The sequence below is a fragment of the Doryrhamphus excisus genome, linkage group LG22, assembly GCF_037039965.1.
Source record: "Doryrhamphus excisus strain RoL-2023G ecotype Guam linkage group LG22, RoL_Dexc_Guam_v1.1, whole genome shotgun sequence".
Lineage (NCBI taxonomy): Eukaryota > Metazoa > Chordata > Actinopteri > Syngnathiformes > Syngnathidae > Doryrhamphus > Doryrhamphus excisus.
The window spans coordinates 8,510,093-8,537,868 of NC_136378.1; the positions used below are offsets into that span (position 1 = coordinate 8,510,093).

General features: G+C 39.9%; 1 protein-coding gene across 6 annotated transcripts in view; it reads left to right on the plus strand.

Moving 5' to 3' along the window:
• Window positions 1–27,776, plus strand: part of LOC131110555 (glutamate receptor 3-like) — a 117,606-nt gene that overhangs the window by 54,690 nt on the left and 35,140 nt on the right. For all 6 annotated transcript variants that reach the window (XR_013625247.1, XM_078788068.1, XM_078788070.1 and 3 more), the window contains exons 4-8: window positions 8,185–8,372; window positions 20,963–21,016; window positions 21,748–21,909; window positions 23,948–24,115; window positions 24,509–24,613. Coding sequence is in view for 5 of the 6 variants with exons in the window: in XM_078788068.1 (XP_078644194.1) it covers window positions 8,185–8,372; window positions 20,963–21,016; window positions 21,748–21,909; window positions 23,948–24,115; window positions 24,509–24,613 (677 nt within the window). In the remaining variant the exon portion in view is untranslated. The remainder of the gene's footprint in view (window positions 1–8,184; window positions 8,373–20,962; window positions 21,017–21,747; window positions 21,910–23,947; window positions 24,116–24,508; window positions 24,614–27,776) is intronic.

Consider the following 27,776-nt stretch of genomic DNA (forward strand, 5'->3'; position numbering starts at 1 on the left):
TGTGCTTTACAGTGTCAGGAATCTTGTTACTCCAAGCTGGTAATATGCACTTATGTTTACATATTGCTTCTTTTATTTGGTAAGATTAATAGATTAGCTTTGGGATTTCAATGGATTAGGTTAATCTTTGCGTTGATACAGTTGACACAGTATTCCCAGTGAAGTCGACAGTGTGCTGTGGCTAATTCCGAAGTGTACGCCTGGAGAAATTTGCAATATGCTTTCTGTAATTTGCCTACTTAGCCTGGGTCAGCTCTGCAATATGCAAGAGGGTCGTGAAGGTGAGCATTCAGGAAATGGGGGGCTTGCGACAAACTGCATCGACACCTAATGAGAGCAGGCAACCAGAAGAAGCGGCCAATGAGATTAGATTCAGCTCAATTAAATTACAGTTGAGCCGCTATGGGTGACGCTTCAAAACTCATCCTTTTAATATCCGACTCACAGGGAAAGAAGAGGACTGCAGTCACAACATTCCCGTTTATAAGCACAAAGAGCATCATAAAGCTCAGGAAGTGATTTGACTGCAGATTGCATTGTTCAGATTTTGGGTTAGAAATGGAAATGATTGACTTTTCACCAATCATTGCAGTTCAAGTGTTCAGGATTTGAAAAAAAACATTGCACTCCCAGGTGTAGATCCAAATATACCCCTTCACACATTCAGCAATGTATTCAGATTAGACGCGCACATAGACTGCCCACGCTTCTTCGCGGGTCAACTTTGATGACAAGTTTGTGCAGTCAGACACAGGAAACAACTGTGCTGTGTGGGAGGAAAAACTGTGGTCGCTCCCGCAGTTATGCAACTACAGGTGGTCCTTGGGTTACCAATGACTGACTTTTAGACTGTGATGTATTGGTTTTGTTGAGTGGTTTGGGTCCTAAACCTAAATTACATCAAAAATAAATACCAAAGTCTCTCACAGTGAACACAGAACACATGGAGGACCGTACATGTACATGCACATGTACAGCAATAAAAAGATACAAAACAAATAATACCTCATCTTTATCCAGGAGATTAACTAAAACTAAATAATAAATAACTAAAATAAAAATAAAATAAAATAATCAATCCTTGAGCTTTATCTTGAATCAACATAAAGCTCACTGGGATTCTGCTCTTCCATCTCAATAATAACTTTTTTATTAATGTTGCTTTTATAGTAGCAGATCCTTTAACATGTTCAAGGATACAATGATCTACATCCTTAATGATGGTCATGACAGTTGAACGGTTAAGACCAATATTGTGACCAATATTGGTCAGGGAGCTTTTTATGATCTTTATTATTTATATTTTTTATATATTTTTATATATTTAAATTTATATATTTATATATTTATATATTTATATATTTATATATTTATATATTTATATATTTATATATTTATATATTTATATATTTATATATTTATATTTTTATATTTTTATATTTTTATATTTTTATATTTTTATATTTTTATATTTTTTATTTATCTATTGTGAGGCGGCACGGCGGTCGAGTGGTTAGCGCGCAGACCTCACAGCTAGGAGACCAGGGTTCAATTCCACCCTCGGCCATCTCTGTGTGGAGTTTGCATGTTCTCCCCGTGCATGCGTGGGTTTTCTCCGGGTACTCCGGTTTCCTCCCACATTCCAAAAAAACACGCTAGGTTAATTGGTGACTCCAAATTATCCATAGGTATGAATGTGAGTGTGAATGGTTGTTTGTCTATATGTGCCCTGTGATTGGCTGGCGACCAGTCCAGGGTGTACCCCGCCTCACGCCCGAAGACAGCTGGGATAGGCTCCAGCACCCCCGCGACCCTCGTGAGGAAAAGCGGTAGAAAATGAATGAATGAATGTATTTCACTGTGTTATCCATTCAGCTCGATACAGCTGCGTTGACAACAGCCTCCTCGATAAGAATTAGCTATAATTCTTAGAAATAGATTATAGATTGTGAAATATTGAAATGTCTTTGAAATTCACAAAGACGGAAAAACTTGACCAATGGTAGAGCAGGTCTGAAGTACTCTGGTAGCACAACAAAACAAACAAACCTTGACCAGTTTTTTTTTGTGGGGTGGTGGTACTTTTGTTTGTTTTGAAACTTTACCAATATATTTTTTTTATCATTTCACCTGAAAGTTTTCCGCCTTCCGGTTCAACCCTGTCCACTGACCAGTACCGGATGTGTTTTGGGGGTTGTGTACCCCTGATGTAAGCAACCACTCATGGTGACATGAGTAACATTACTACTGCCTATTGACTACAACACTGCATATTAATTGCATTTCAACATGTTTTGAAAAAAAAAAAAAACGTAATATATGAAAACGGTCAATGTCACACAAAGGAATTATGAACTCTTGATTCCAGTAAAGCATTTTTTACAAAACCACATTTATATTCATATGCAGCAGTTGTTGCACTTGTTATATGCTTTGCCTATTTTACTGAGATAAGAAGAAAAAGCTGTCAGTCTGCTGTGGTCAGATGAGGTTACATTCATAAGCTTTTTACTTCCTTCATTTCAAATGTAAGAAGCCTCAAGAAGGAGACCCAAACTTTATTGCTGACTTGAAAAGAAACAGTACCAAAAGTAATCAATTTCTTGACAGACTATTTACCCCTAACCAGATGCCATCTTGTAATTTCCATACAAATGTAAAAGCAGGCAGGCATGGGATCTTCCTAGAATCTTCAATGAATCCAATTGTTCCCACAAAGTTCTGGGTTTGCCAGAGGCAGGTATGGAGAGGAGCAAATCGGCAATTTCAAAATAAAAGGTTTGCGTGACTCTAATCTGATTGAAAAGGCTTTATTGCTCATAGTAGTTTGCATATTTTACTTCAATAGCCAAAAGAGATTTATCACATTTTGAAATTCAGTAATTAGTATGAAATGTTCTGCATGCATCTCTTATTAGAGCCCTCTAGGCATGAAATAACACCCCTATAGTCAACTATACAGACATATTACCCAATATATTAGATATAATCTGAGAAAAAATAAGGCTGCACGGCGACCAAGAGGTTAGCGTGCAGGTCAAGCAGCTAGGAGACCCAAGTTTGATTCCACTCTTCTCCGTGTGGAGTTTGCATGTTCTCCCTGTGCATGCGTGGGTTTTCTCCGGGTACATTCCAAAAAGCTGTTGATGACGTTCAAATTTTTTTTTACCATTATTAGAGCCCTCTAGGCATGAAATAACACCCCTATAGTCAACTATACAGACATATTACCCAATATATTCGATATAATCTGAGAAAAATAAGGCTGCACGGCGACCAAGAGGTTAGCGTGCAGGTCAAGCAGCTAGGAGACCCAAGTTCGATTCCACTCTTCTCCGTGTGGAGTTTGCATGTTCTCCCTGTGCATGCGTGGGTTTTCTCCGGGTACTCCGGTTTCCTCCCACATTCCAAAAACATGCTAGGTTAATTAGCGACTCCAAATTGTCCATAGGTATCAATGTGAGTGTGAATGGTTGTTTGTCTATATGTGCCCTGTGATTGGCTGGCGACCAGTCCAGGGTGTACCCCGCCTCCAACCACTTGTGCCTGATGGTGGCGTCTTGGTGGCGAATTGTAAACAAATGTGGCTTTGCTAGCAAATGAACAGAAGAGCAGAGCGCTTATCTTGCTTACAGACACGCCCATATAAGGAAGTTCGCTCCTCTGTGACATCACAAAGGGTCAGTTTAACCACGCCTTTTGAAATCAAGCGTTTTGACCCAGAGCAAAACTCATTATCTGAAACTTTGGCATCGTTTTACACAAGAATACAAGATTCTAACAAGATGAAAACATGCTAGGTTAATTGGCAACTCCAAATTGCCCATAGGTATGAATGTGAGTGTGAATGGTTGTTTGTCTATATGTGCTCTGTGATTGGCCGGCGACCAGTCCAGGGTGTACCCCGCCTCTCGTTCGAAGAAAGCTGGAATAGGCTCCAGCACTCCCATGATCCTTGTGAAGATAAGCGGTATAAAATGAATGAATGAATGTTCTGCATACTTTATTTTACTTAGTAGATGACTGTATATATTCATCCGTCATTCATTGGTCTTGTCACCTTTACCAGCCACTCCAGTCAACGGGTTCCACCCCACCAGAGACCATTTTAACCCAGTTAAACTGCATGACATCTCTTAATGTGAGGAGCTTTTATTGCTGGGAAACCTGCCATGCTATCCAGCTGGCTCCAGGTCGGTGAGGTTCTGAGCCTTTGCCTCGGGAAAATGAATAATGCATCCGTGTTATTCAAATCGTCACTTTGCAACTGATGGTACCACAGATGGGTGGAAGTATAGAGCACGAGAGCGTGCTGCTGCTGCTGCCGCTGTGCTTGTATAAAAAGGGTGATGCGTCAGACAATTTCACTTTACTGTCAGCCTTTCTTTTCTCGACAAAATTTCGGCTTTTGTGGCAGAAAACTTCAGCCCATCTTACATGCAAAGATTTCCTGCCTGCAGACTCCATACATCTTCCCACTTAACATGTTTCATGGGAATGAGGAGAAAGTCATAAGACAAAAGTTGCTTAGTACAATATGAACAATACAATTAAATATAAGACTTGTTTATAAGCTATTTTCCAAGAGGCATTCGGTTCAAAATGTCAGAACATCCATTTAGCCCAATGTCAGACTCAAAGGCGACATCATGTTTCCTAGCTGACATTGTCAGTTGTTAACTAGGCAAGGACCCCAGGCCAAATTCTGGGTCCAGTTTGGGCCCCCAGATGTCCAGAACCGCAACTGGTGATGAAGAAAAAAAAACTCTGACTTACGTTGTGTTGGCGTCTATATGTGCCCTGTGATTGGCTGGCGACCAGTCCAGGGTGTACCCCGCCTTTTGCCCAAAGACAGCTGGGATAGGCTCCAGCACCCCCCTGCGACCCTCGTGAGGAAAAAGCAGTAGAAAATGAATGAATGAATGAAGTTGTGTTGGCGCCACCTGTTGATTTGCATCTATGAATCTTAAGACCCCGAATTATAATTTTGAGATTTTTTTCTATTTAAAAAAAACCAAAACCTTATATTATCAGAAGAGTCATCAACAATCGCGTACTAACACATTTTAGCAAGCAGACTGCAGAGTTTTTTTTTTTTAACCCCATTAACCACAATCCTTATGTGAGACATGAACACTATAATATTTATCTTTTCTTTGCATTATAAACAAATAAAACAGGTAAAAGAAGACAGCTAATTAATGCAGTATTCCTCATACAAAGCCCACAAATAAAACACCTCTAATAAAGTTTTATGGTTTTAGAACCATGCTGTATCCATTATGTTGCATTTTTATCTGCCTCTTTTTTAGCTGTTTTTATATCTTTAGAACACACAAAAAACAGAAATGTGTGTTCATCCATCCATCCATTTTCTGTACCGCTTATCCTCATGAGGGTCGCGGGCATGCTGGAGCCTATCCCAGCTGTCTTCAGGCGAGAGGCAGGGTACACCCTGGATTGGTCGCCAGCCAATCACAGGGCACATATAGACAAACAACCATTCACACTCACATTCATACCTATGGACAATTTGGAGTCGCTAATTAACCTAGTTTTTGGAATGTGGGAGCATGTTTTATATACGTATTGTGGATGAAAGGCAAAATTCCAAAAAGAGTGATTAAATGGTACTGGAAATCCTCCCGAATCCTTGAGGCACTACCCACAACAAAGCCATGGTCATCTGTGACCAAGTCATTGCCAAAGGGCTGCAAGTGCTGCCAAAATCAACAAATGTGCTTCATGTACATTCGACCTGATAAACACTCACCAGATAACCTTGAGTCCTGACAGGCGGATGTCTCCAGAAAGAGCACCCTTGCTCTTTGGGACAGATGACACAACGTGAGTTCGATCTTAGCTATACAGTACTCTCCAAAAGGTCATGGTGGTGGGGATGTGACTATTTGCTGCAATGCAGGATGCACATCAGAAGGGCAGGCACACAACAGCGCAACAGTCTCAGAGTACTTACAAGCACTGCCTCCTAAGAAAAGGTTATTTGGCAATTCAGGGGGAATGTAAAGAACGGGGAAAGAAAGCATAGAAATGAAAGTTGCTTTGCTGTGTGTTTGTTTGTTGGCTGCCTGTTTATGGAGATAAGGCCTTGCAGAGAAATAGCTCACAGTGACAAATGCTAAGTTTGCCCACTGCTTCCCACAGAGTCAGACCATTTACTTAATCACATGCAACAATATTAATCATCATTAATAAGCAGTATGCATTTGCTGGCAAATATGCTGTTGCTGTTGTTTTTTCACTATTTTATGTAAGTCTGATGATGGAAGGTAAAAAATGAAAAGAAAACAACTTCATATAGAATGACATAGTCCATGACTTGTTTTTCATTCATTGTATCATGTTTAGGGGATGCACGCTGGACAAGTGGTTAGCACACAGACCTCACAGCTAGGAGACCAGGGTTCAATTCCACACCCGGTCATCTCTGTGTGAAGTTTGCATGTTCTCCCTGTGCATGCGTGGGTTTTCTCCGAGTACTCCGGTTTCATTAATAGAAAGAAAATCATCATGTTTTGCCAGAATCCTTATTGTTATTGTTTATAGGCACATGCAATAAAGGTCCACACATTCATGCTTGAAAATTTGAGTAGAATGGTTCCGTTCGCTCCAGACATAGAAATCTCAAGAATCCTGTCCTATACGACCTTCTCAGCCACTCCACCAAACCTCACCCAGCGAGACCCCATCACTGGTACCCATAGCTGGTATTCCCTTCAGGGTCTATTATGTTCTTTAGGACACTAAGGGCCTTTATGTTGCTAAATAAATCCCTCATTGATGTCAGGGAATTGATTCCGTACGCGTCCGTGATGAGTGAATCTCCACGAAGTAGGATTCCATATTACGAAACTTAATATTTTATAGTTACAGTCTAGAAAAGCTGTTGATGACTTTCTAAAATATTTTTTTTACCATTATTAGAGCCCTCTGGACATGAAATAACACCCCTATAGTCAACTTTGCAAACATATTACCCAATATATTAGATATAATCTGAGAAAAATAAGGCTGCACGGCAACCAAGTGGTTAGCGTGCAGGCCACACAGCAAGGAGACCTGAGTTCGATTCCACCCTTCTCTGTGTGGAGTTTGCATGTTCTCCCCTGTGCATGAGTGGGTTTTCTCCGGGTTCTCCGGGTACAAAAAGCTGTTGATAACGTTCTAAAATTTTTTTTCCATTATTAGAGCCCTCTAGACATGAAATAACACCCCTATACTCAACTATACAGACATATTACCCTATATATTAGATATAATCTGAGAAAAATAAGGCTGCACGGCGACCAAGAGGTTAGCGTGCAGGTCACACAGCTAGGAGACCCGAGTTCGATTCCAATCTTCTCCGTGTGGAGTTTGCATGCGTGGGTTTTCTACGGGTACTCCGGTTTCCTCCCACATTCCAAAAACATGCTAGGTTAATTAGCGACTCCAAATTGTCCATAGGTATGAATGTGAGTGTGAATGGTTGTTTGTCTATATGTGCCCTGTGATTGGCTGGCGACCAGTCCAGGGTGTACCCCGCCTCTCGCCCCAAGGCAGTAGAAAATTAATGAATGAATGTATCATGTTTCTTTCACTATATTACAGAGTGGATGAATTGACGATATCATTTCTGAGTCGTCTTAAATTGAAATATTTCATATCAATTAATCCACTAGAAGGGCTATTTTTCTCACAATCATCATCTCTCTTGAATAAATATTTCATTGTTTTACAATAAGCTGGAACAATCTTCCAAGGAGACACTAACCAGGATGTGTCAACGTTAACATGTCGCTGGGCTAAATGCCATAATTTAATTGATTGCCAGGCGCAATAACATCACCCTCTGAGCTTTTAATAATATGGAGATATAATTCCAATTCTTTTCACTTTATTATATTGCCTTTTCAATATGCAAATGTGGATTCACAGACACGCACACATGGCCACGCAAAGCTTAGGCTCCATACAATATTCTAGTGGGACTTCTGACTGCTATTTTAGATTGTAATGAGATGCCCTTTGACCTTTGGATCCAAGCAGAAAACCTCTTTAGAATAAATTAGCAGCCACTCGATGCTGGCGAACCCTCACGGTGTGCCCGTCTTTTTTTTTTTGTGTCTAATCCACCGGGTCATGACGATGTCCTTCTTTCTCTCTCTGTCCATTGTTATTCAGGATTCTCCATACTGCAAGCCATCATGGAGGCAGCGGTGGCCAACAACTGGCAGGTGACCGCTCGTTCTGTGAGCAGCACCACGGATGCGTCCGAGTTCAAGCGCATCATCGAGGAGATGGACAGGAGGCAGGAGAAGCGCTATGTGATTGACTGTGAGGTGGACAGGATCAACACCATATTAGAGCAGGTGAGCTTCCACCACTGTCACCACCAAAGTCCTCCATAGCCCAATGACCAGATTCCTGGTCAGATTCCTGAGGTTGCATTTTGGGAAACTTTGGAGCAATGTTTGGACCATCATTTAAAGTAATCTGCAAACTTTTCTGACATATAAATCTAGTTAGAATCTTGTATTCTTGTGTAAAACGATGCAAAAGTTTCAGATAATGAGTTTTTCTCTGGCTCAAAACGCTCGATTTCAGAAGGCGTGGTTAAACTGCCCCTTTGTGATGTCACAGAAGAGCATACTTCCTTATATGGACGTGTCTGTAAGCCAGATAAGCGCTCTGCGCTTCTGTTCACTTGCTAGCAAAGCCACATTTGTTTACAATTCCTAAAGACGCCACCATCAGGCACAAGTGGTTGGAGGCGGGGTACACCCTGGACTGGTCGCCAGCCAATCACAGGGCACATATAGACAAACAACCATTCACACTCACATTCATACCTATGGACAATTTGGAGTCGCCAATTAAACTAGCATGTTTTTGGAATGTGGGAGGAAACCGGAGTACCCGGAGAAAACCAACGCATGCACGGGGAGAACGTGCAAACTCCACACAAAGAAGGGTGGAATCGAACTCGGGTCTCCTTGCTGTGTGGCCTGCACGCTAACGAGTCAGTTGCCGTGCAGCTTTATTTTTCTCAGATTATATCTAATATATTGGGTAATATGTTTGTAAAGTTGACTATAGGGGTGTTATTTCATGTCCAGAGGGCTCTAATAATGGTAAAAAAAATATTTTAGAAAGTCATCAACAGCTTGACTCTAACTATAAAATATTAAGTTTCATAATATGGAATCCTACTTTGTGGAGATTCACTCATCACGGACGCATCCATAATAAATTCCCTGCAATCAACGAGGGATTTATTTAGCAACATAGAGGCCCTTAGTGTCCTAAAGAACATAATTGACCCTGTAGGGAATACCAGTTATGGGTACCAATGATGCGGCCTCGCGGGGTTAGCTTTGGTGGAGTGGGCTGAGAAGGTAGTATAGGGCAGGATTCTTGATATTTCTATTTTGTAGCGAACGGAACCATTCTACTCAAATTTTCAAGCATGAATGTGTGGACCTTTAATGCATCTGCATATAAACAATAATAATAAGGATTCTGGCAAAACATGATGATTTTCGTTCTATTAATGATGTATTTATTTCCATGTCAAGATGTCTTTTCCACCCCACCATCTTGATCATTATACCGCCTAAATGTTGTTTTAGTGAACAGGGGGAAATAAAGCTCTAATAACCTCCAAGGACGACAGTGTGTTCAATTTCCGTTCTTATCAGTGATAACCTCAGCGTGAACATTTTTTTTTGTCTGGGCTAATTGAAATAATCCACCAGCGCCGCCATTGAAGAGAAGCTGCTGGACTCCTGTCTGCCAGTAGCCCCCTATTGAGGCACATAAGCGTGCACATTAAAATAGGGACTGAGCGTCTGCTATGTGGGGAAATAGCTCCCAATGTGGCACTCGCTTGTACCGATGCATAAACTTGCTGCTTCTACCTGCTGTTGTAGATTGATCCTCTACGACTGTCCTTGCTGAAGGACAGCTAAGACAAAGTCACAATGCTGGTTGACTTCCAATTTGATTTAATTTTGAAGTACTTTGTCCCGCAGAGATCAGTTAGACTAGAAATAGCCTTTACCAGGCAATGCATTGTACAGGCAATGCTTAGCATATTTAGGCAAATTTGAATTGTTTTGCGTAGCATTTTGTGAGTATCGTAAAGTCACCGGTCACTAAGTGTCAGTAATGTTACACACAGGAAGTATCGCATAGAATCAAAAGTAAAAAAGTATCAACAAGGTAGTATTATGTCTTATTTATGCCATCATTATGTTTATCCATCCGTGCGTGCATCCATTTTCTGTACCGCAGGCATGCTGGAGCCTATCCCAGCTGTCTTCAGGCCCCGGACTGGTCGCCAGCCAATCACAGGGCACATATAGGCAAACAACCATTCACACTCACATTCATACCTATGGAAAATTTGGAGTCGCTAATTAACCTAGCATGTTTTTGGAATATGGGAGCAAACTGGAGTACCGGTTTTCTGCACACAAAGAGATGCCAGAGTGGGGAATCAAACCCGGATCTCCTTGCTGTGTGGCCACCACTTATACACCGTGCAGTCTCAATTATGTCAATTCATTCATTCATTTTCTACCGCTTTTTCCTCACGAGGGTCGCGGGGGGTGCTGGAGCCTATCCCAGCTGACTGCGGGCGAGAGGCGGGGTACACCCTGGACTGGTCGCCAGCCAATCACAGAGCACATATAGACAAACAACCATTCACACTCACATTCATACCTATGGAAAATTTGGAGTGGCCAATTAACCTAGCATGTTTTTGGAATATGGGAGGAAACTGGAGTACCGGTTTTCTGCACACAAAGAGATACCCGAGTGGGGAATCGAACCCGGATCTCCTTGCTGTGTGGCCACCACTTACACACCGTGCAGCCGCAATTATGTCAATTATATTTGTTAAATATAAAGTGTCTAAAGTGACTAAAGGGGTGTCATTTCCTGTCTAGAGGGCTCTAAAAATGTTAGAATTGTATTTTGAAAGTCTCGGAAACTGTATATTATTTTTAATGGGAAATATTGTTTATATATAGAACAGCTTAATAAAACTGACCTAAGTTCAACTGTTCAACTGTTCAATGAGGAAACAGGTTATATATATAAAAAAAATACATTGTATAAATACATGGTTAGTAGAAAATCATACAATATTTTACCCTCTTCATTGCAAAATATTCAAAGTAACTCTCAGCATGATGCAGTACAAATCCATACCACAATAATCAAAGTATTACTACATTAATGTTGTTGTTCCCTCAAATAATTGCTTATTTTGTTGCACCAGTGTACCCAAATGAATGTTTACCATTTTGGCAGAGTACAGAGGGGGCATTCTTTTAGATTTGTAACAAGTAAATATTGATATTTACATGATTACCAGCAATGACAACAATTTTTCCAGTGTAGGCACACCAAATGGATGAGCCCCCGCATGCTCAGCCCTAAGCAGACAAACTTTTATTAGCTTTATTTATAGCTCGGAACGACATAGCGGTACACTGATATAGTCATATTTGCATACTGCTGCATCAGGCACTATTTTGTCTTTGAGAACAGTCTCAAAATGAGTTTTCCGACGCTGAGGAGGACACTAGCGGGGCTATTATCATTGTATTGTGTAACAACCACTCTGTATTTATTACCAGTTGGACTTTTCCATCAATACACCGCACTGCAGATAAATAACTGACCATATTTTCCCCCGAGTCACAACACTTTTCTTTGATTGCACAAATGCTCGAGCATCTGCTGTCTTGCTACTACTGGTCGAAATGCAGATTTTTCAAAATGAATCGGCATCTTTTTTGCCATATATAAACTCATGACTAATCCAATGTGTCTATGATAGAGCACATACTGTATATAGCCTCCTATCTGCCATTATGTGCCTTCCTGGCACACTTCCCTCCTGGGATTTCTTTGCTGGAGTTTGCTCAGAGGCAACAGCCTGCTCATCGCTAGTGTAAAGAAATGCAGGCGAGGGAGAGACAAATAAATAAATAAATTAAAATGAAGCGTCTGGGACAGGCCCAGGGCGCACAAGCTGTTCAAAGACTAGAAGGGAACGAGCACACTCTGCCAAAGCTGCATTTTCATACAGAAAGTGAGAAGGTTTTATGGAAAAACAAAAAAAATGAATAAAAAAAGAGAGACGCATCTGGGGATTTGTTCGAACATCCTTCTCATGCCTGTGGAGGAATGAAGTGTGGTCATATTGCTTTTTCCACATAGACGGGTTGCTGTCCCGTTTTCAGAAAACACAAAGGTAATTCATACAGTCTGAAATATTTAGCGTTGTATTTGAATTTAATTCATGAAAGGGAAAAAAATTATCTTGGCTGAATCAACACCAACAATATAAATACTCACCAGGTCTCTGAGTTACTACAAAAGTAAATATAGAGATGAGGTTGGACTCTACAAAAAAAAGAATATATGACCAATTTCCACAAAACTTTGTAAAAGATACTACAAAAATTAGGAACTTTTCCAATGAGTACTGCTTATTATGTCTACTGTACAAGTACACATGTGGCTATAAGCATGTTATTTCATGTCTACGCCGCTCGAATAACGTCAAAACTACTTTTAGACGGTCAGTAAAAATATTCCATTTATAAACATTGAATCCTACTTCACGAAAATTCACTTATCACTGTTTTTTCTGGAACCTATTAAACGCAATAAATGAGGGATAGTAAGGATAATTCATAATGCCGCCTACAGAGAACATCACAAATACTTCAACTTGCTGATATAGTTCATCTTCAAACAGCTAAAATAATGCATAAGGCTAAAAATAACCAATTACAGTAAACCTCGGATATATTGGATTCAATTGTTCCCACTGGTTTTGTCCGATATAAGCGAAATCCGTTATATGCGTATACCGGAAAATGTCAGTTTTACGCATATATCGGATTTATATCCGGTATATGCGTAAATCGGATTTTATCCGTTATAAAAAGGCACTTCCTTGACGATGTTTCCAATGTACCTGGACGCGCAGGCAACGCTGCAAACGCTGCAAATGACGTCTTATAGCGGCCTGTCACGATTCGGTGAATCGGAGCGCCACAATGCGGCCATCCGATATATGCGAGGGAAATTTAATGGAAATGCATTGGAACGGGACTGGAGATTTTGTCCGAAATTGGCGAAATTCGTTATAAAAAATCCAATATATGCAATGAAGTTTTATTGGAAATGCATTACAGAAAAATTGGTTCCTTTTCATCTGTCCGTTGTGAGCGAATTTCCGATATATCCGAGTCCGATATATCCGAGGTTTACTGTACCATATCTTACTTATTGTGTGGAAATATGGGCTAATAACTGTAAAAACAATCTTTACTCGCTAAATGTACTGCAAAAAAGGTCAGTAAGGATAATTCATAATGCCGCCTACAGAGAACATACTAACTCCTTATTTCTAAAATCACAAATACTTCAACTTGCTGATATAGTTCATCTTCAAACAGCTAAAATAATGCATAAGGCTAAAAATAACCAATTACCTAAAAATGTCATTCAATACTTCTCTACAAGAGAGGAGAAATATGATCTCAGGGAAGAACTACATTTGAAACACTTATATGCTAGGACTACGTTAAAAAGCCATAGCATTTCAGTATGTGGAATCAAACTATGGAATGGATTGAGTAAGGAAATCAAACAATGCACAACGATGAGCCAATTCAAGAAACAAGTTGATGTTTGCTAAATACAAGGATGAAGAGTCTTGAACCAGTCATGATGTGCTATATATATCACTATATTGACACTTACTATGGTACCCATTATGTTATTGGATGGTCATATCACCTCGTACTTTGGTACGCGACAAAAAATTATTATTATTTTTTTAATAAAAAAAAATTAAAATAAAAAAAATTATTATTTTTTTTAAATAATTAAAAAAAATACTTAAACTATATTAGGAAAGCAGGAAGTGAACAAATGTATCATGTATGTCATTGTATGGTCATAATCACCTTGTACTTCAGTACGAGGTGCATTATTAAAAAAAAAAATTAACTGTATTATAGAAAGCAGGAAGTGAACAAATGTAACAGTTACTGATTGTAAAAGTACCAGATGGAGGGGTAGGATTTAATAAGCTCTGCTTCTTCCTACTCCTTTTGGACATGTGGAACTGTGAACTGATTATGTGATGCATTCAATTGTAATCTGATGCATGTTCAAATGAAATAAAACCATTACTATGAATTCAGAGTAGCAGAATAGATTGTGTTCGACCTCAGAGGTTCAACTGTGTCTTACTGTATGTGAATGGGGTCATTGTCTCCACTTTGCTACAGTGATCTAGCAGTTTTCCACTTAACAGAGGCTGGATTGGAGCTCTAAGAGCTTCAGCCCACTTGTTCAGTATCTGCCAGTGGAAGCACCGTCGATGGGATGCTCTTGAGCTAACAGCCATTGGTAGTAGTGTGATATGCTCCTCTCTGTAGAGGACATACAATCCTCTCGTGATATCATGCCGTGATGACATACAATATGTGTTGGTCGTACACCAACTGCTAAACATGTTCCAAACACCTGATTCATATTCAGCAAATTGTCTGTCATTGCTGAGATATGAGAACAATCCGAGACTTGATACCTCGGGGGCTATGAAAATAATGAGACGCCCTCATGTGCATGAGCTCTTAATGTGAGGCTTTTTGAAACTGCAAGGTGTCCTACTTGCTGTTCGGTGAAAACGATCGTAGCAATTTTGTTTCATGCAATAAGCAAAAAGTTGCTGGGCTTCTCAGCTGTCGCAACACTGCGTCCTTGACACATACATAAATTGTCAGAGTGCTGCAAACCATTCTCCGCTTCTCAAGTCACGGGGGGGTCACTTTTTTCTATGATGATAACGCCCTGATCCAATCTAATTCTATATATAATAGCAGTTGCGTCTGTTGTGGGTCATTTGCCACAACAGACAAGGTCTGTGCCAGGAATTGGAAAGCAGAAGTCACGTGTGGTCTACAATAGTCGGTAACTATGATACAGTCGTCCACATAGGACTGTTGTTGTGGCCGCACTTAAGCTAAAACTCAACTGAAACATACACAAGTCGGTCGCCAGCCAATCACAGGGCACATATAGACAAACAACCATTCACACTCACATTCATACCTATGGACAATTTGGAGTCAACAATTAAACTAGCATGTTTTTGGAATGTGAGAGGAAACCGGAGTACCCGGGGAAAACCCACGCATGCACTGGGAGAACATGCAAACTCCACATGGAGAAGAGTGGAATCGAACTCGGGTCCCCTAGCTGTGTGACCTGCACGCTAACCTGTTGGTCGCCGTGCAGCCTTATTTTTCTCAGATTATATCTAATATATTGGGTAATATGTCTGTAAAGTTGACTATAGGGGTGTTATTTCATGTTTAGAGGGCTCTAAAAATGGTAACAAAACATTTTTAGAACGTTAACAGTTTTTCTAGACTGTAACTATAAAATATTAAGTTTAATAATATGGAATCCTACTTCATGGAGATTCACTCATCACGGAATCAATTCCCTGCCATCAACACATAATTAATTAATTTAATACATTTTATCATAATTCCGGGTCAAAAATGTGTATTTTGCACGGTCACATTTTGATAAGTAAGTAGAGTAAGCATACTATCAAGTACTATCAGTATAGAATACCGGTGTAGAATACTACATGCATCTTCTGAATGCCTTGTATTTGTATTTTTGTTTATCTTTAGTTTTATGCTTGGAAATGCTTAATTTAGACAAAAAAGTGTTTTTATTGAGTAATAATAAGTTATAGTTAACCACAAAACAACTTTATTAATTCATATCTTTTTGAAAAACATTGAGTGATTATTGTGTAGTAGAGGTGCCATGAGACACACTGTGAATGGGACGAGACAGTACATGACACTGGTTCAAGATTTCAACATTACTTTAAAAAATATATTATCGATACAATATATTATCTATATATTATATAATATATTATATATTATCATTTAATTTGCACTGCTCTGCACTCTGTGTGTATGCTAGAGGCCCCGCCTCCACCCACCGAAACAAAGAGACTGTATGACTGACATAAAGGGCTTACTCTGTTCAGGCCATTGTTCTATGGACCAAATGTGCCATGGTGCTGAAACCAATGCACAGAGTGAACTCTCATCAGGTTGTTTGGAGGCAATAGACGAGGAAAACAGACATGCATGCACATGGAAATATATTAAAACTGGAAAAATTATCCAGTTCATTTTCATTTAGCATAATACGCATGAAGCATTTGTTTTCTGCACGAGAAATCATTAATATTAATAATATTAATTGTGACAAATATAGACATTTATGTGTTCAATCTTTTCTTTTGAAACCACAATTTCTAACATCTGCTAGCCGTTTGTGGTGTTCTCATATTTTTTTTGATTGAATGAATTGGAGTTTGGAGCCGAAGAGGAACAGCGACTTTAATGCATTAAGAACAAAAGAAACATTGAAAAGCAATTATGGCTGAGCTCATGATGAAGGTTTACAAATTAGTGCTGAAAGAAGACAGAAAGCAATCACCCTTTTAAATTGATGAATCATGTTTCATCATTTCGCAGATAAACGTTTGAGGATGTGATTATTACTCATGTATTATTATATCACCACAACTGTAACTACGATGGGGCTGTACAATTGTGGTATAATACCTTCTAATAAAGTATATTTTCAAAGTCACGGATTCCAGATCCAATCAAAGATATCATTAGGATTGTAATATAATTTACTATTGTAGCACATGGGTGGCTTAAATAATTGTATGATGTTTACAAAAGGTGATTAGAGCAGGGGTCTCAAACTCAATTTAATTGGGGGCCACTGGAGCTAGGGTCTGGGCGAGACTGGGCTGCATCAGGTTTTCAAAAAAAAATGCATTTATTAAAAACAGAAATATGAATAAACTTTGCTTTGGTTACGATTTTCTACAAGAAAAGCTCTGATAAAACATTCCACTGTTCTCAAATATCTTAATTTTTATTTTTCTGCACAAAATAAGATGAAAAATAAATAAATCAAGAATAAAGAAAATCAATCAATCAGTAATAAATAAATATAATAATAATAATAAAACGGCAAATAATAAAAACTTAAGAAACCACATATAGTTGGTGGGTAGACAAATTTTTTTTTTCAGATTAAAATGAACAAAGCATTATTAGAGCCCTGTAGACATGACAAAACACGACTATAGTCACATTTATACTTTTTTATTTACAACATATTGCGCAACTGCAGGGTCTTGAGACACATGCTAACTCGCAAACTAGAGAGCTAGCGACCTAAACGGTAGCCTTCAAGTTATTTCCTTTAACTTAAATAGCCAAAAACTTACCACTTCCACACCGATAGGGAGGATAACTATTAACAGTTATTTAACCTTTAACCTTTAACATGAACATTAATCAAACGTAATAATTTTTTCTGGGTCGCACTAACATTAAACTTTCATATCAAGGCGGGGGCCTCAAACTAGTGTCCTGCGGACCACATTTGGCCCGCGGGCCGCGTGTTTGAGACCCCTGGATTTAGAGCTTCTTGTTGTGTTACAGCGAGAAGGTCAAAGCAGAGGGAGAACGTCAGGCTGTAGTTCTACATTTAGGACTCCCTGTCTGGTTTGGCAGACTGCACCAGAGTGAAGTCAAGGTCGTCGTAGTTGTTGTCTGTCCTCATCAGGCTTTTAAGAAAAAAAACTCCAGGCTCTAAAACAAGACGCGCCGTTAGAGGCAGCGAGCCGATCGATTTTCAAGAAGTTATGAAAAAGAGGAATTCTATTATAGAGAGAGTGGATAAACTAAACACTTTTGCTTCTCTCTTGTGTCACCGGGATAGAAATAATTGGTTAGCAGGCTTGTGTTCGTATTTGTGGGAGATTAAAAGCAACAGGAATCAATTCAGGGAGAATGGTGATACAATGAACTGGATTTAAATGAGCTTTTGGGGAAGAAAATGCCATCTTTAAAGGCAAATAGGAGCAAAATTGCATTTGGTTTGCTAAAGAGGGGATGGCAATTGGATGTACTTGGGTTTTTTTTTCTTTGTGATAATGATAGGAAGTCAATGCTTAAATGAACGCACATAGAAGAGAATCATTTTCTCATTGACTCCATTAACAGATAGTTGTCGTTCCCTGCTGTGTCTGAGGGTTTTTACAGATAAGGCAGTCAGCAGTGTCTTTCATTAAAGGAGATGACAGGATGTGTTCCATGCCAAGGTTGTCACGTGCCACCAATGCCAGCCTGACGAAAAGCTGCAGGCAGAGGGTAAAGGCTGGGCCTTTCTCTGGCCGCCCAGCTCCGGGGCAGGTGTGATGAGGCTTCGGGCCAAAAGTCAAGGTTAGCACGCAGCAAAGGTCGAGAAAATCCAGGATAACAGCGTAAAGAAGTGAACATTTACAGTGAAACGGGGGTTTGCGTCACTGTCAAAGAGGCATTAGATGCACATTGATGGATTTTGATAGCCACCTCTGTATGACATCCTGCGGCGCTCAGTTTGCAGTTGTTGCAGAACACTGAGCCCTTTTAACGGCTTGACAGTGAACAATGTACTCACCGGTGCAGTGCGAAAACTAAACATTAAGTCCTGGGTGGACATGTTTTGTCGAGGATTTTAGAGGTAAACCTTTAGAGGTTTGTTAAGTTTATGAGGGCACGTGACAACTTTAAAATTGACCAAAATTACAATCAAATGCAGCATAGCTAAGGGAAAATACTGTAAATGCTTTAGTAGATAAGGATTGTTAGGATAATGTTATGGTGCAATTGATTAAGTGATGATCTGATAAACACAATAATGTGGGGGTCTTAAACACGCGTCCCGCGGGCCAAATGTGGCCCGCAGCACACTACTTTGAGGCCCCTCGCCTTGATATGAAAGTTTAATGTCAGTGCGGCCTGCGCAAGTTTGATATGGATGCTGTATGGTATCATGTACCCAGAAAAAATTATTACGTTTGATTAATGTTCATGTTAAAGGTTAAATAACTGTTAATAGTTAACCTCCCTATCCGTGTGGAAGTGGTAAGTTTTTGATATGGATGCTGTATGGTATCATGTACCCAGAAAAAATTATTACGTTTGATTAATGTTCATGTTAAAGGTTAAATAACTGTTAATAGTTAACCTCCCTATCCGTGTGGAAGTGGTAAGTTTTTGGCTATTTAAGTTTAAAGGAAATAACTTGAAGGCTACCGTTTAGGTCGCTAGCTCTCTAGTTTGCGACTTAGCATGTGTCTCAAGACACTGCAGTTGCGCAATATGTTGTAAATAAAAAAAGTATAAATGTGACTATAGTCGTGTTTTGTCATGTCTACAGGGCTCTAATAATGCTTTGTTCATTTTAATCACAAAAAAAAAAATTTTTTTTTGTTTGTTTTTTGTGTGGAGTATGCATGTTCTTCCCGTGCATGCGTGGGTTTCCGGTTTCCTCTCGCATTCCAAAAACAATCCTTATTGTTATTGTTTATAGGCACATGCATTAAAGGTCCACACATTCATGCTTGAAAATTTGAGTAGAATGGTTCCGTTCGCTCCAGACATAGAAATATCAAGAATCCTGTTCTTTAGGACACTAAGGGCCTCTATATTTCAAAATAAATCCCTCATTAATGGCAGGGAATTGATTCCGGACGCGTCCGTGATGAGTGAATCTCCACGAAGTAGGATTCTATATTATGAAACTCAATATTTTATAGTTACAGTCTACAAAAGCTGTTGATAACTTTCTAAAATATTTTTTACCATTATTAGAGCTCTCTGGACATGAAATAACACCCCTATAGTCAAATTTACAAACATATTACCCAATATATTAGATATAATCTGAGAAAAATAAGGCTGCACGGCAACCAAGTGGTTAGCATGCAGGCCACACAGTTAGGTGACATGAGTTTGATTCCACTCTTCTCTGTGTGGAGTTTGCATGTTCTCCCTGTGCATGCGTGGGTTTTCTCCGTGTACTCCGGTTTCCTCCCACATTCCAAAAACATGCTAGTTTAATTAGCGACTCCAAATTATCCATAGGTATGAATGTGAGTGTGAATGGTTGTTTGTCTATATGTGCCCTGTGATTGGCTGGCGACCAGTCCGGGGTGATCTTGCAAGCCAGAAGGCCCTCTTTCAGGTACAAAAGTACTATCATCTCATAAATGGACAAAAATACCCTTGTACAAATTATTTCTACACAGCAATATGCAACTTTGTATTCTTATTTGTTTCTATTGTTGTGCTGTTAAAAACAAAGATAGAAGTTGTTGCTGTAAACTTGTATTGCTGTGTTTGCAGAATAAAACAGTAGCTGTCATGTTTTCCACCAGTCATGCACAGTAAATTGCATGTTCCAGAATTACAGCTCACACGAGACCGTACCTTTCCCAGCATGTTATGCAAATAGTGTCAAGGCCACATGAAGTTTCACCGTTGGACTGATCAACAAAACAATCAACTGTAGGAGGGAAAATGTAGGAAAAAAGCAGCATGATTGGTAGCATGGTGATGGAAGGGCTTAGAACAGCACTTACTATTTTCAGACAGGCTGCGTGGGTTGAAACACGCTTTTATGCTGCAAAGGTGTGATATTTTCAAAGCAGAGCAACATCCACGGTACATCTCACTGTCTCACTGTAAATTGCTTTAAAAATGTCATTTTTTTTCTCCCCTTTTATTTCTTCTTTCTGTCCGACAGTGACTCCTGTACAATGAGCCGAATATTTGAGGCTGATTTGCATGATTCTCGTTCGTTATCGGAACCCCCTCAATTAATACTTCCTGCTACTTGTGTTTTGTTCTTCCATAGGCAACATTCAACTTGAGTGGCATATTGTGCACTTAATGCGACTTAATTTACATATATTTGTGTCGCTTATATCAAGCTTTATGTATGGCTGACTGTACTGATGTTTCCTTTCCCATAGGTGGTGGCCCTGGGGAAGAACAGCCGCGGCTACCACTACATTCTGTCTAACCTTGTAAGTAGTAATTGAGACGCTCCAGGAAATAGAACCATGATCCACACAAAACTAATTAGACTTTTACATTAAGAGGCCAGCTCGGTTTGCAGTGGCGTATCAATAGCAATCTGACCGTAAGACAACATTGCGCAAGTCCTCATAAATGTGAATGTGCAATAGAAGTAAAAGCCCTGTAGGCAATAGAAACTAGCAGTAAACACTGTCAATTGCCTGTGGAGGACAGCCATTTGCCTGCAGCCCACTCGCTCAGGGAAGAGAACATGTCTGAATGATCTCACACTACTTTTTTCCCCATGCAGTATTCAATTCTGCATTTACAAACCCATCATTTGGACTACGAAACAGTACATGGATGTTATAGCCAACGGGACAACAAATCAGATGCGAAGAGCATTAGAAGCAAATTAAGCAAATAAATTCTATTAAAAATATTCAACGTCTGACAAAATCCATTAAGTTAAGTGTTTATTGGAAGGCTGTTTATCTGACTTTAGGTTGCACCACAGAGTTTAAAGAGGAACATTTGCTTCAGTGTAATAGCAAACACATGTTGCTTTCACTCAGCCTGCAGCATGAGGTTCTTAATAAAATGCATGTTGCTTAATGACAAAATACAGCTAATATTTTCGTAGTGTTTCACCTCAGGCCTTATTAAAAAAAAAAAACCTCAAAGAAATGCAAGTTACACAAGTTTTCTCTAACCCCATTTCCCCTCTGTCTCGTCTCAGGGATTTTCTAATGTGAGTTTGGACAAAGTCTTCGCCGGAGGAGCCAACATTTCAGGGTTTCAGATAGTCAACCCCGAGAACCCCATTGTGCAGCAGTTTATGCAGCGCTGGGAGCGGCTAGATGAAAGAGAATTCCCAGAAGCCCGGAACGCTCCTCTGAAGGTACTTTGATTGCAAGGCCTTTCACTGTGCATGCAAAGTAAGACGATCGTTCCCTCTGAAGTTATCTCCATCGCTTCCCCCCTCTCGTCTCTCATCCGCTGTTTGCCTTTGTCATTCTGTCTTCCTCCCACTCTTTACTTCCTCCAACTTTGCATCCCTCCCCGACAATCAATATATCGATACGCAGTGCAAGGCAAGGTTATATCTTAGCTCCAATTTACATCTAATTAAACAATGATCAAGAAAGAAATTGATTTTGAATGGCATTTAATTAGATTTGGTCATGCTGCAGCGGTCCAAAAAAAGCAAGTTGGCCAAGCCATCACTGGTGAAAAGGTCAGGCGGAGTTAAAGGGGAAGTGCATGGGAGATAAAATCCCATATGGATGCAGCAGGCTCATGCAAATTATGCACTAAAAGTTTTGAAAGAGATTATGTCCACAAAAAAAAGTTCTGATCAAATCTGCCTAATTGAATTGCTTGGATGAATGTGCTCCATTTATATAGTACTCATAACTTCAGGGAACTCGAACCCTTTTTTAATATATCTCAATCAGCATCATGAGCAACTGGGGACTTCGGGTTTTGCTCAAGAAGATTTGAAAGGATTGGAAGATTTCTGAGTCAAAACAGCAATCTTGCAGTTCTGTCACGTGACACTGGAGAGGAACACGATTGGACAGCATGATTATTATTTCACAGGTGTGCCTTAGGTTGGCCACAATAAAAGGCCACTACAAAATGTATTAGGGATTTCACTAATGTATGTCATGGAATTTATAATTGAGATGTTGTACAGCACATCTGCACATCTGGAGTAGCCTTTTATTGTGGCCAACCTAAGGCCCACCTATGCAGTAATAATGCTGTCTATTAGCACCTTGGTATGCCACACCTGGGAGTGGAATAATCATAGATTGTGAATACTCAATATATCTACAGTTAGAGAGATTTATGAACAATCGTTGTGTACTTTTGCGTACTTTTGTGTGCTAAAAAAAATGTCACCATCACCCGTTTTGTGATCAAATAAATTAATTTCCATGTTAATTTCCATGATCAAAAACTAATCAGAACTTTTCATACAACTTCAAACAAAATTGAAGTACTTAAGTGAGTTTTTTTTTACCAAATACACAAAGAACAAGGAATGGGAGTATATGGTAATGGTAATGGTAATGGTTTTACTTCATTTGAACATGCATCAGATTGCAATTGAATGCATCACATAATCAGTTCACAGTTCCACATGTCCAAAAGGAGTAGGAAGAAGCAAAGCTTATTAAATCCTACCCCTCCATCTGGTACTTTTACAATCAGTTACATTTGTTCACTTCCTGCTTTCGATAATACAGTTTAAGGTTTTTTTTTAATAATGCACCTCGTACCAAAGTACAAGGTGATATCAATCCATTCCATAGTTTGATTCCACATACTGAAATGCTATGGCTTTTTAACGTAGTCCTAGCATATAAGTGTTTCAAATTTAGTTCTTCCCTGAGATCATATTTCTCCTCTTCTCTATACGATATAGTATATGATGTGTATATAATATGTACTCAGGTAATGTCGCTTTGATATGAAAAAGTCAAGGATGCAGCATCATAATTGATTATGATAATTTGACATTCTCAAAGATTTATACAACTTCCCTGATCTATGTGTTTGAATTCCAAGTTTACGACCTCCCGGGAGCTCAATCTGAAAGTACTGTTGTATCTCAGGTCACCAAAAAGTTGGAAAAGTTGTCACCAAATCCTGAATGGAGAGATGAGTAAGTAATGCCAAAGAGGCCAGCTGTATCACGCTGCTCTGATTCCTCTTTCTTCCATCAAGTGCCAGTTCCCTTAGTTTGAATCCGCCTGAAAGAAGCACTGGGAAGCAGAGTCCAAAGAATTGCTTTTCCACCTTCGGAGTCAAAATGATCACCACAGCTGTTTTCCATGCTGCTATTTCAGTTGTGTGAAAAGGCCATCCAGAGATTAAATACAAACAGAATCATTCAGTTTTGTGTTGTTTTTTTTTTGCTTCATTTACAGTACACTTCAGCGCTGACCCATGATGCTATTTTGGTGATAGCGGAGGCCTTCAGGTACCTGCGTCGCCAACGTGTAGACGTCTCCCGTCGTGGCAGTGCTGGAGACTGCCTTGCCAATCCCGCTGTACCTTGGAGCCAAGGCATTGATATCGAGAGAGCTCTCAAAACGGTAGGGGAGAAACGACAAGAAGAGAAGGAGAGGGGGAATAGAGTGAGAGTGAGGCAAGCGAATAAGTGGAGAAAAAGACTGGAAGAAGCGAAGCAGAGATAGTGAGCGAGAGCGAGATAAAGATGGAAAGTGACAGAGAGAAGGGAAGCGAGTGTGGAGCTGTTCTGCTCCCGCTGCCTCCAGATATCTTTGCGCAGAGCTCACTCAAATCCAGACCCTCATTACCATAAAACTACATCTTTTATTAAAATGAATCCAGTTCATCATTTGATTAACAGACTATGTCTACACTCCAGTAGCACCAAGACACAAGCACCTCAATACCAGCTATGTATGTATATGCAAAATGGTCGACTGTATATTTCGCCACTTTGTGTGTTTGTCCCATGACAGGTTCAAGTGCAGGGGATGACTGGCAACATCCAGTTTGACAACTACGGCCGCCGGACCAACTACACCATAGATGTGTACGAGATGAAAATAGGCGGGCCGAGGAAGGTAAGAACAGTGACACGTGACTTCACACTTGTATTATCTTCTATGAGGAAAATTAGCATGGTTTTACTAGTACTGATTACTTAAAGTGATAGCGCCCTATATTAGTTATTTCATTCATTTTCTACTGCTTAACCTCACAACGGTTACGGGGGGTGCTGGAGCCTATCCCAGCTGTCTTCCAGCAAGAATCAGGGTACACCCTGGACTGGTGGCCGGCCAATCACAGGGCACATATAGTCAAACAACCATTCACACTCACATTCATACCTATGGACAATTTGGAGTCGCTAATTAACGTAGCATGTTTTTTGGAATGTGGGAGGAAACCGGAGTACCCGGAGAAAACCCACGCATGCACGGGGAGAACATGCAAACTCCACACAAAGAAGAGTGGAATCGAACTCGGGTCTCCTAGCTGTGTGGCCTGCACGCTAACCACTTGCAGCCTTATTTTTCTCAGATTATATCTAATATATTGGGTAATATGTCTGTAAAGTTGACTATAGGGGTGTTATTTCATGTTTAGAGGGCTCTAATAATGGTAAAAAAAAATGTTAGAACGTTATCAACAGCTTTTCTAGACTGTAACTATAAAGTATTAAGTTTAATAATATGGAATCGTACTTAATGGAGACTCATCACGGACACGTCTGGAATCAATTCCCTGCTCTCAACGAGGGATTACAGTGAATTTGCTTACCGGCAACTTGCTTATTGTACACATTGGCTCGTTATGTTAATTTTACCTATTCCCTTATGCTATTGCAGTGGTTCCCAAACATCGCTTAACCCTTCAGACACTTGGTCAACCAATCACAGGGCACATATAGACAAACAACCATTCACACTCACATTCATACCTATGGACAATTTGGAGTCGCTAATTAACTTAGCATGTTTTTGGAATGTGGGAGGAAACCGGAGTACCCGGAGAAAACCCACACATGCACAAGGAGAACATGCAAACTCCACACAGAGATGGCGGAGGGTGGAATTGAACTCTAGCTGTGAGGCTTGCGTGCTAACCACTCATCCGCCGTGCAGCCTGCCCTATATGAGATTATTTCAATTTTAATTTTAACATAAAATGTTGATTAAAGGTCACAAAGTGGGCATCTTTGTGTAGAGTTTGTATGTTCTTCCTGGGTATTCCGGGTACTCCGGGTACTCCGGTTTACTCCCACATCCTAAAAAACATACATGTTAGGTTAATTGCCGACTCAAACATACATCAATAGCTATAAATGTAAGCGTGAATGGTTGTCTATATGCGCCCTGCTGGCAACCAGCCCTCAGTGTACCCCCCTCTTGCCCGAAATCAACTGGAATAGGCTCCAGCATACCCCTGCGATAAGCAGTATCGAAAATGAATGGATGGTGTCTTTATTTCGAGAATAAAGTGCGTAAGTATAATCTCTTTGGCTATTCTGAATTCAGGACACCAATGCTGCCTAGAAGTACAGGTTTCAAAGAGGTTAGCACAGCAGCTTGAGAAAAAGGAAGAAAAAAATTTTTTAAAGTAAATTTCAGTCATGTTTACAGACAAAATGAAGTGAGAGAGTAAACAGAAAACACTTTTATGTTCAAGTACGTCCTAACTCAGTGGTGGGCAAACTACGGCCCGGGGGCCACATCCGGCCCGCCAAGTGTTTGAATACGGCCCGCCCAATCTTTCCAAAGTATTTCATTTAAACTCAACATACAACCTGGCATCATGGCCTGAGCCAACCTTTTGATGGTTTTATCAATTTTGTTTTTTGACATGGTCTGTTGTTTACAAAGTGCTCCTGAAAAAAGGGACACAAGCACATAATAATAATAATAAATATTATTATTATTATTATTAGATTATAATTAGACTATTAGATTATTATTATTATTATTATTAGAACTATTATGATTATTATAATTATTATATTAATGCTAATTATTATATTAATTATATATAATAGTATTGTTATATTTGCATATTTTACATAATAATAATATAATAATTATTATTTTAATTTTATTGTAATTATTATATTATTTTATTATTTTTAAAATATTTAAATATAAATATAAAATAATAAATAATCATAGCAGATTGCATGACAATTTTACAGATACAATAATACCAGGTGGACTGTTACGTGTAAAATATATAGTCTGCCCCCCCCCCCCCCCCCCCCCCGTAAATTTTGTCATATCAATGCGGCCCGCGAGTCAAAAAGTTTGCCCACCCCTGTCCTAACTGATGGTTTCCTTCTTCAAGCCACAAACTAGTTGAGACTGAACAGCGCCTCTGCTGGCCGTAGCTAATTAGTGCACTCTGTTTGCCTCCTTTGCATCAACAGCCAATTAATCAAAGAATCCATTGTTAATAATTGCTGCAGACATAAAGGCTTGTTTGCTGGGAGAAATTGGCCGACGTGCAACTTTTAGATTACACTCGCCAAATGTTGACCACATGTTTGAGCATGCTGAAACGTTCCCATGAATGACTGTGTGACATTTCCAAATAAGCCGCTACCCCCGTTTATTGAATGGCTGAGGGCTAGCGGGGGTTGTAAGGGGGGAACAGCAGGCTGCCGTTGTCTACCTCAATTAGGTAGCAGGTCTGCTGAGATCCGCGGAGTATTAGAAGGCACACAAATCACACACAGCCTGTGATCGGACTGCTAAAAGTGTCCCATCATGAAAGATGTAAGAGTATTCCCATGCCTTGGGATCGTGCAGGTATGATTTCTGGCCCTCTCCTGGCAGTAATTACCATTCAAATAACCAATTACTGTAAAAGAGATCCAAGAAGTTCTCTGGCTCCTCTTCAAAATGTACTGTAATTCCCAGTGGTACATTCACATTACAACACATAATGACCTCTGGCTTTATTTCATAACCTCACTCAGTTCCAAGAGACAGCTGTGATTTTCTCGTTAGTTAGATAGGAGTGTGATCGAGTCTGATATGACACGTGATTACAGCGTCTGCCTTCGAGGCTTATAAGACTCACACTTCAATTAGCATTACGCTACCTCCCCCACAGCCAAAAGCAGGGATAGGGCGAGGGTGGGGGGGAAGGAGGTCACAGGGTGAGTGTGAGGCACCGAGGGGATATGAGACAAGCTGGGCAGCAGTTTGTCAGGAACGGGAGCCAGAGTCACCCCAGTGGCAGTTAAAGGAG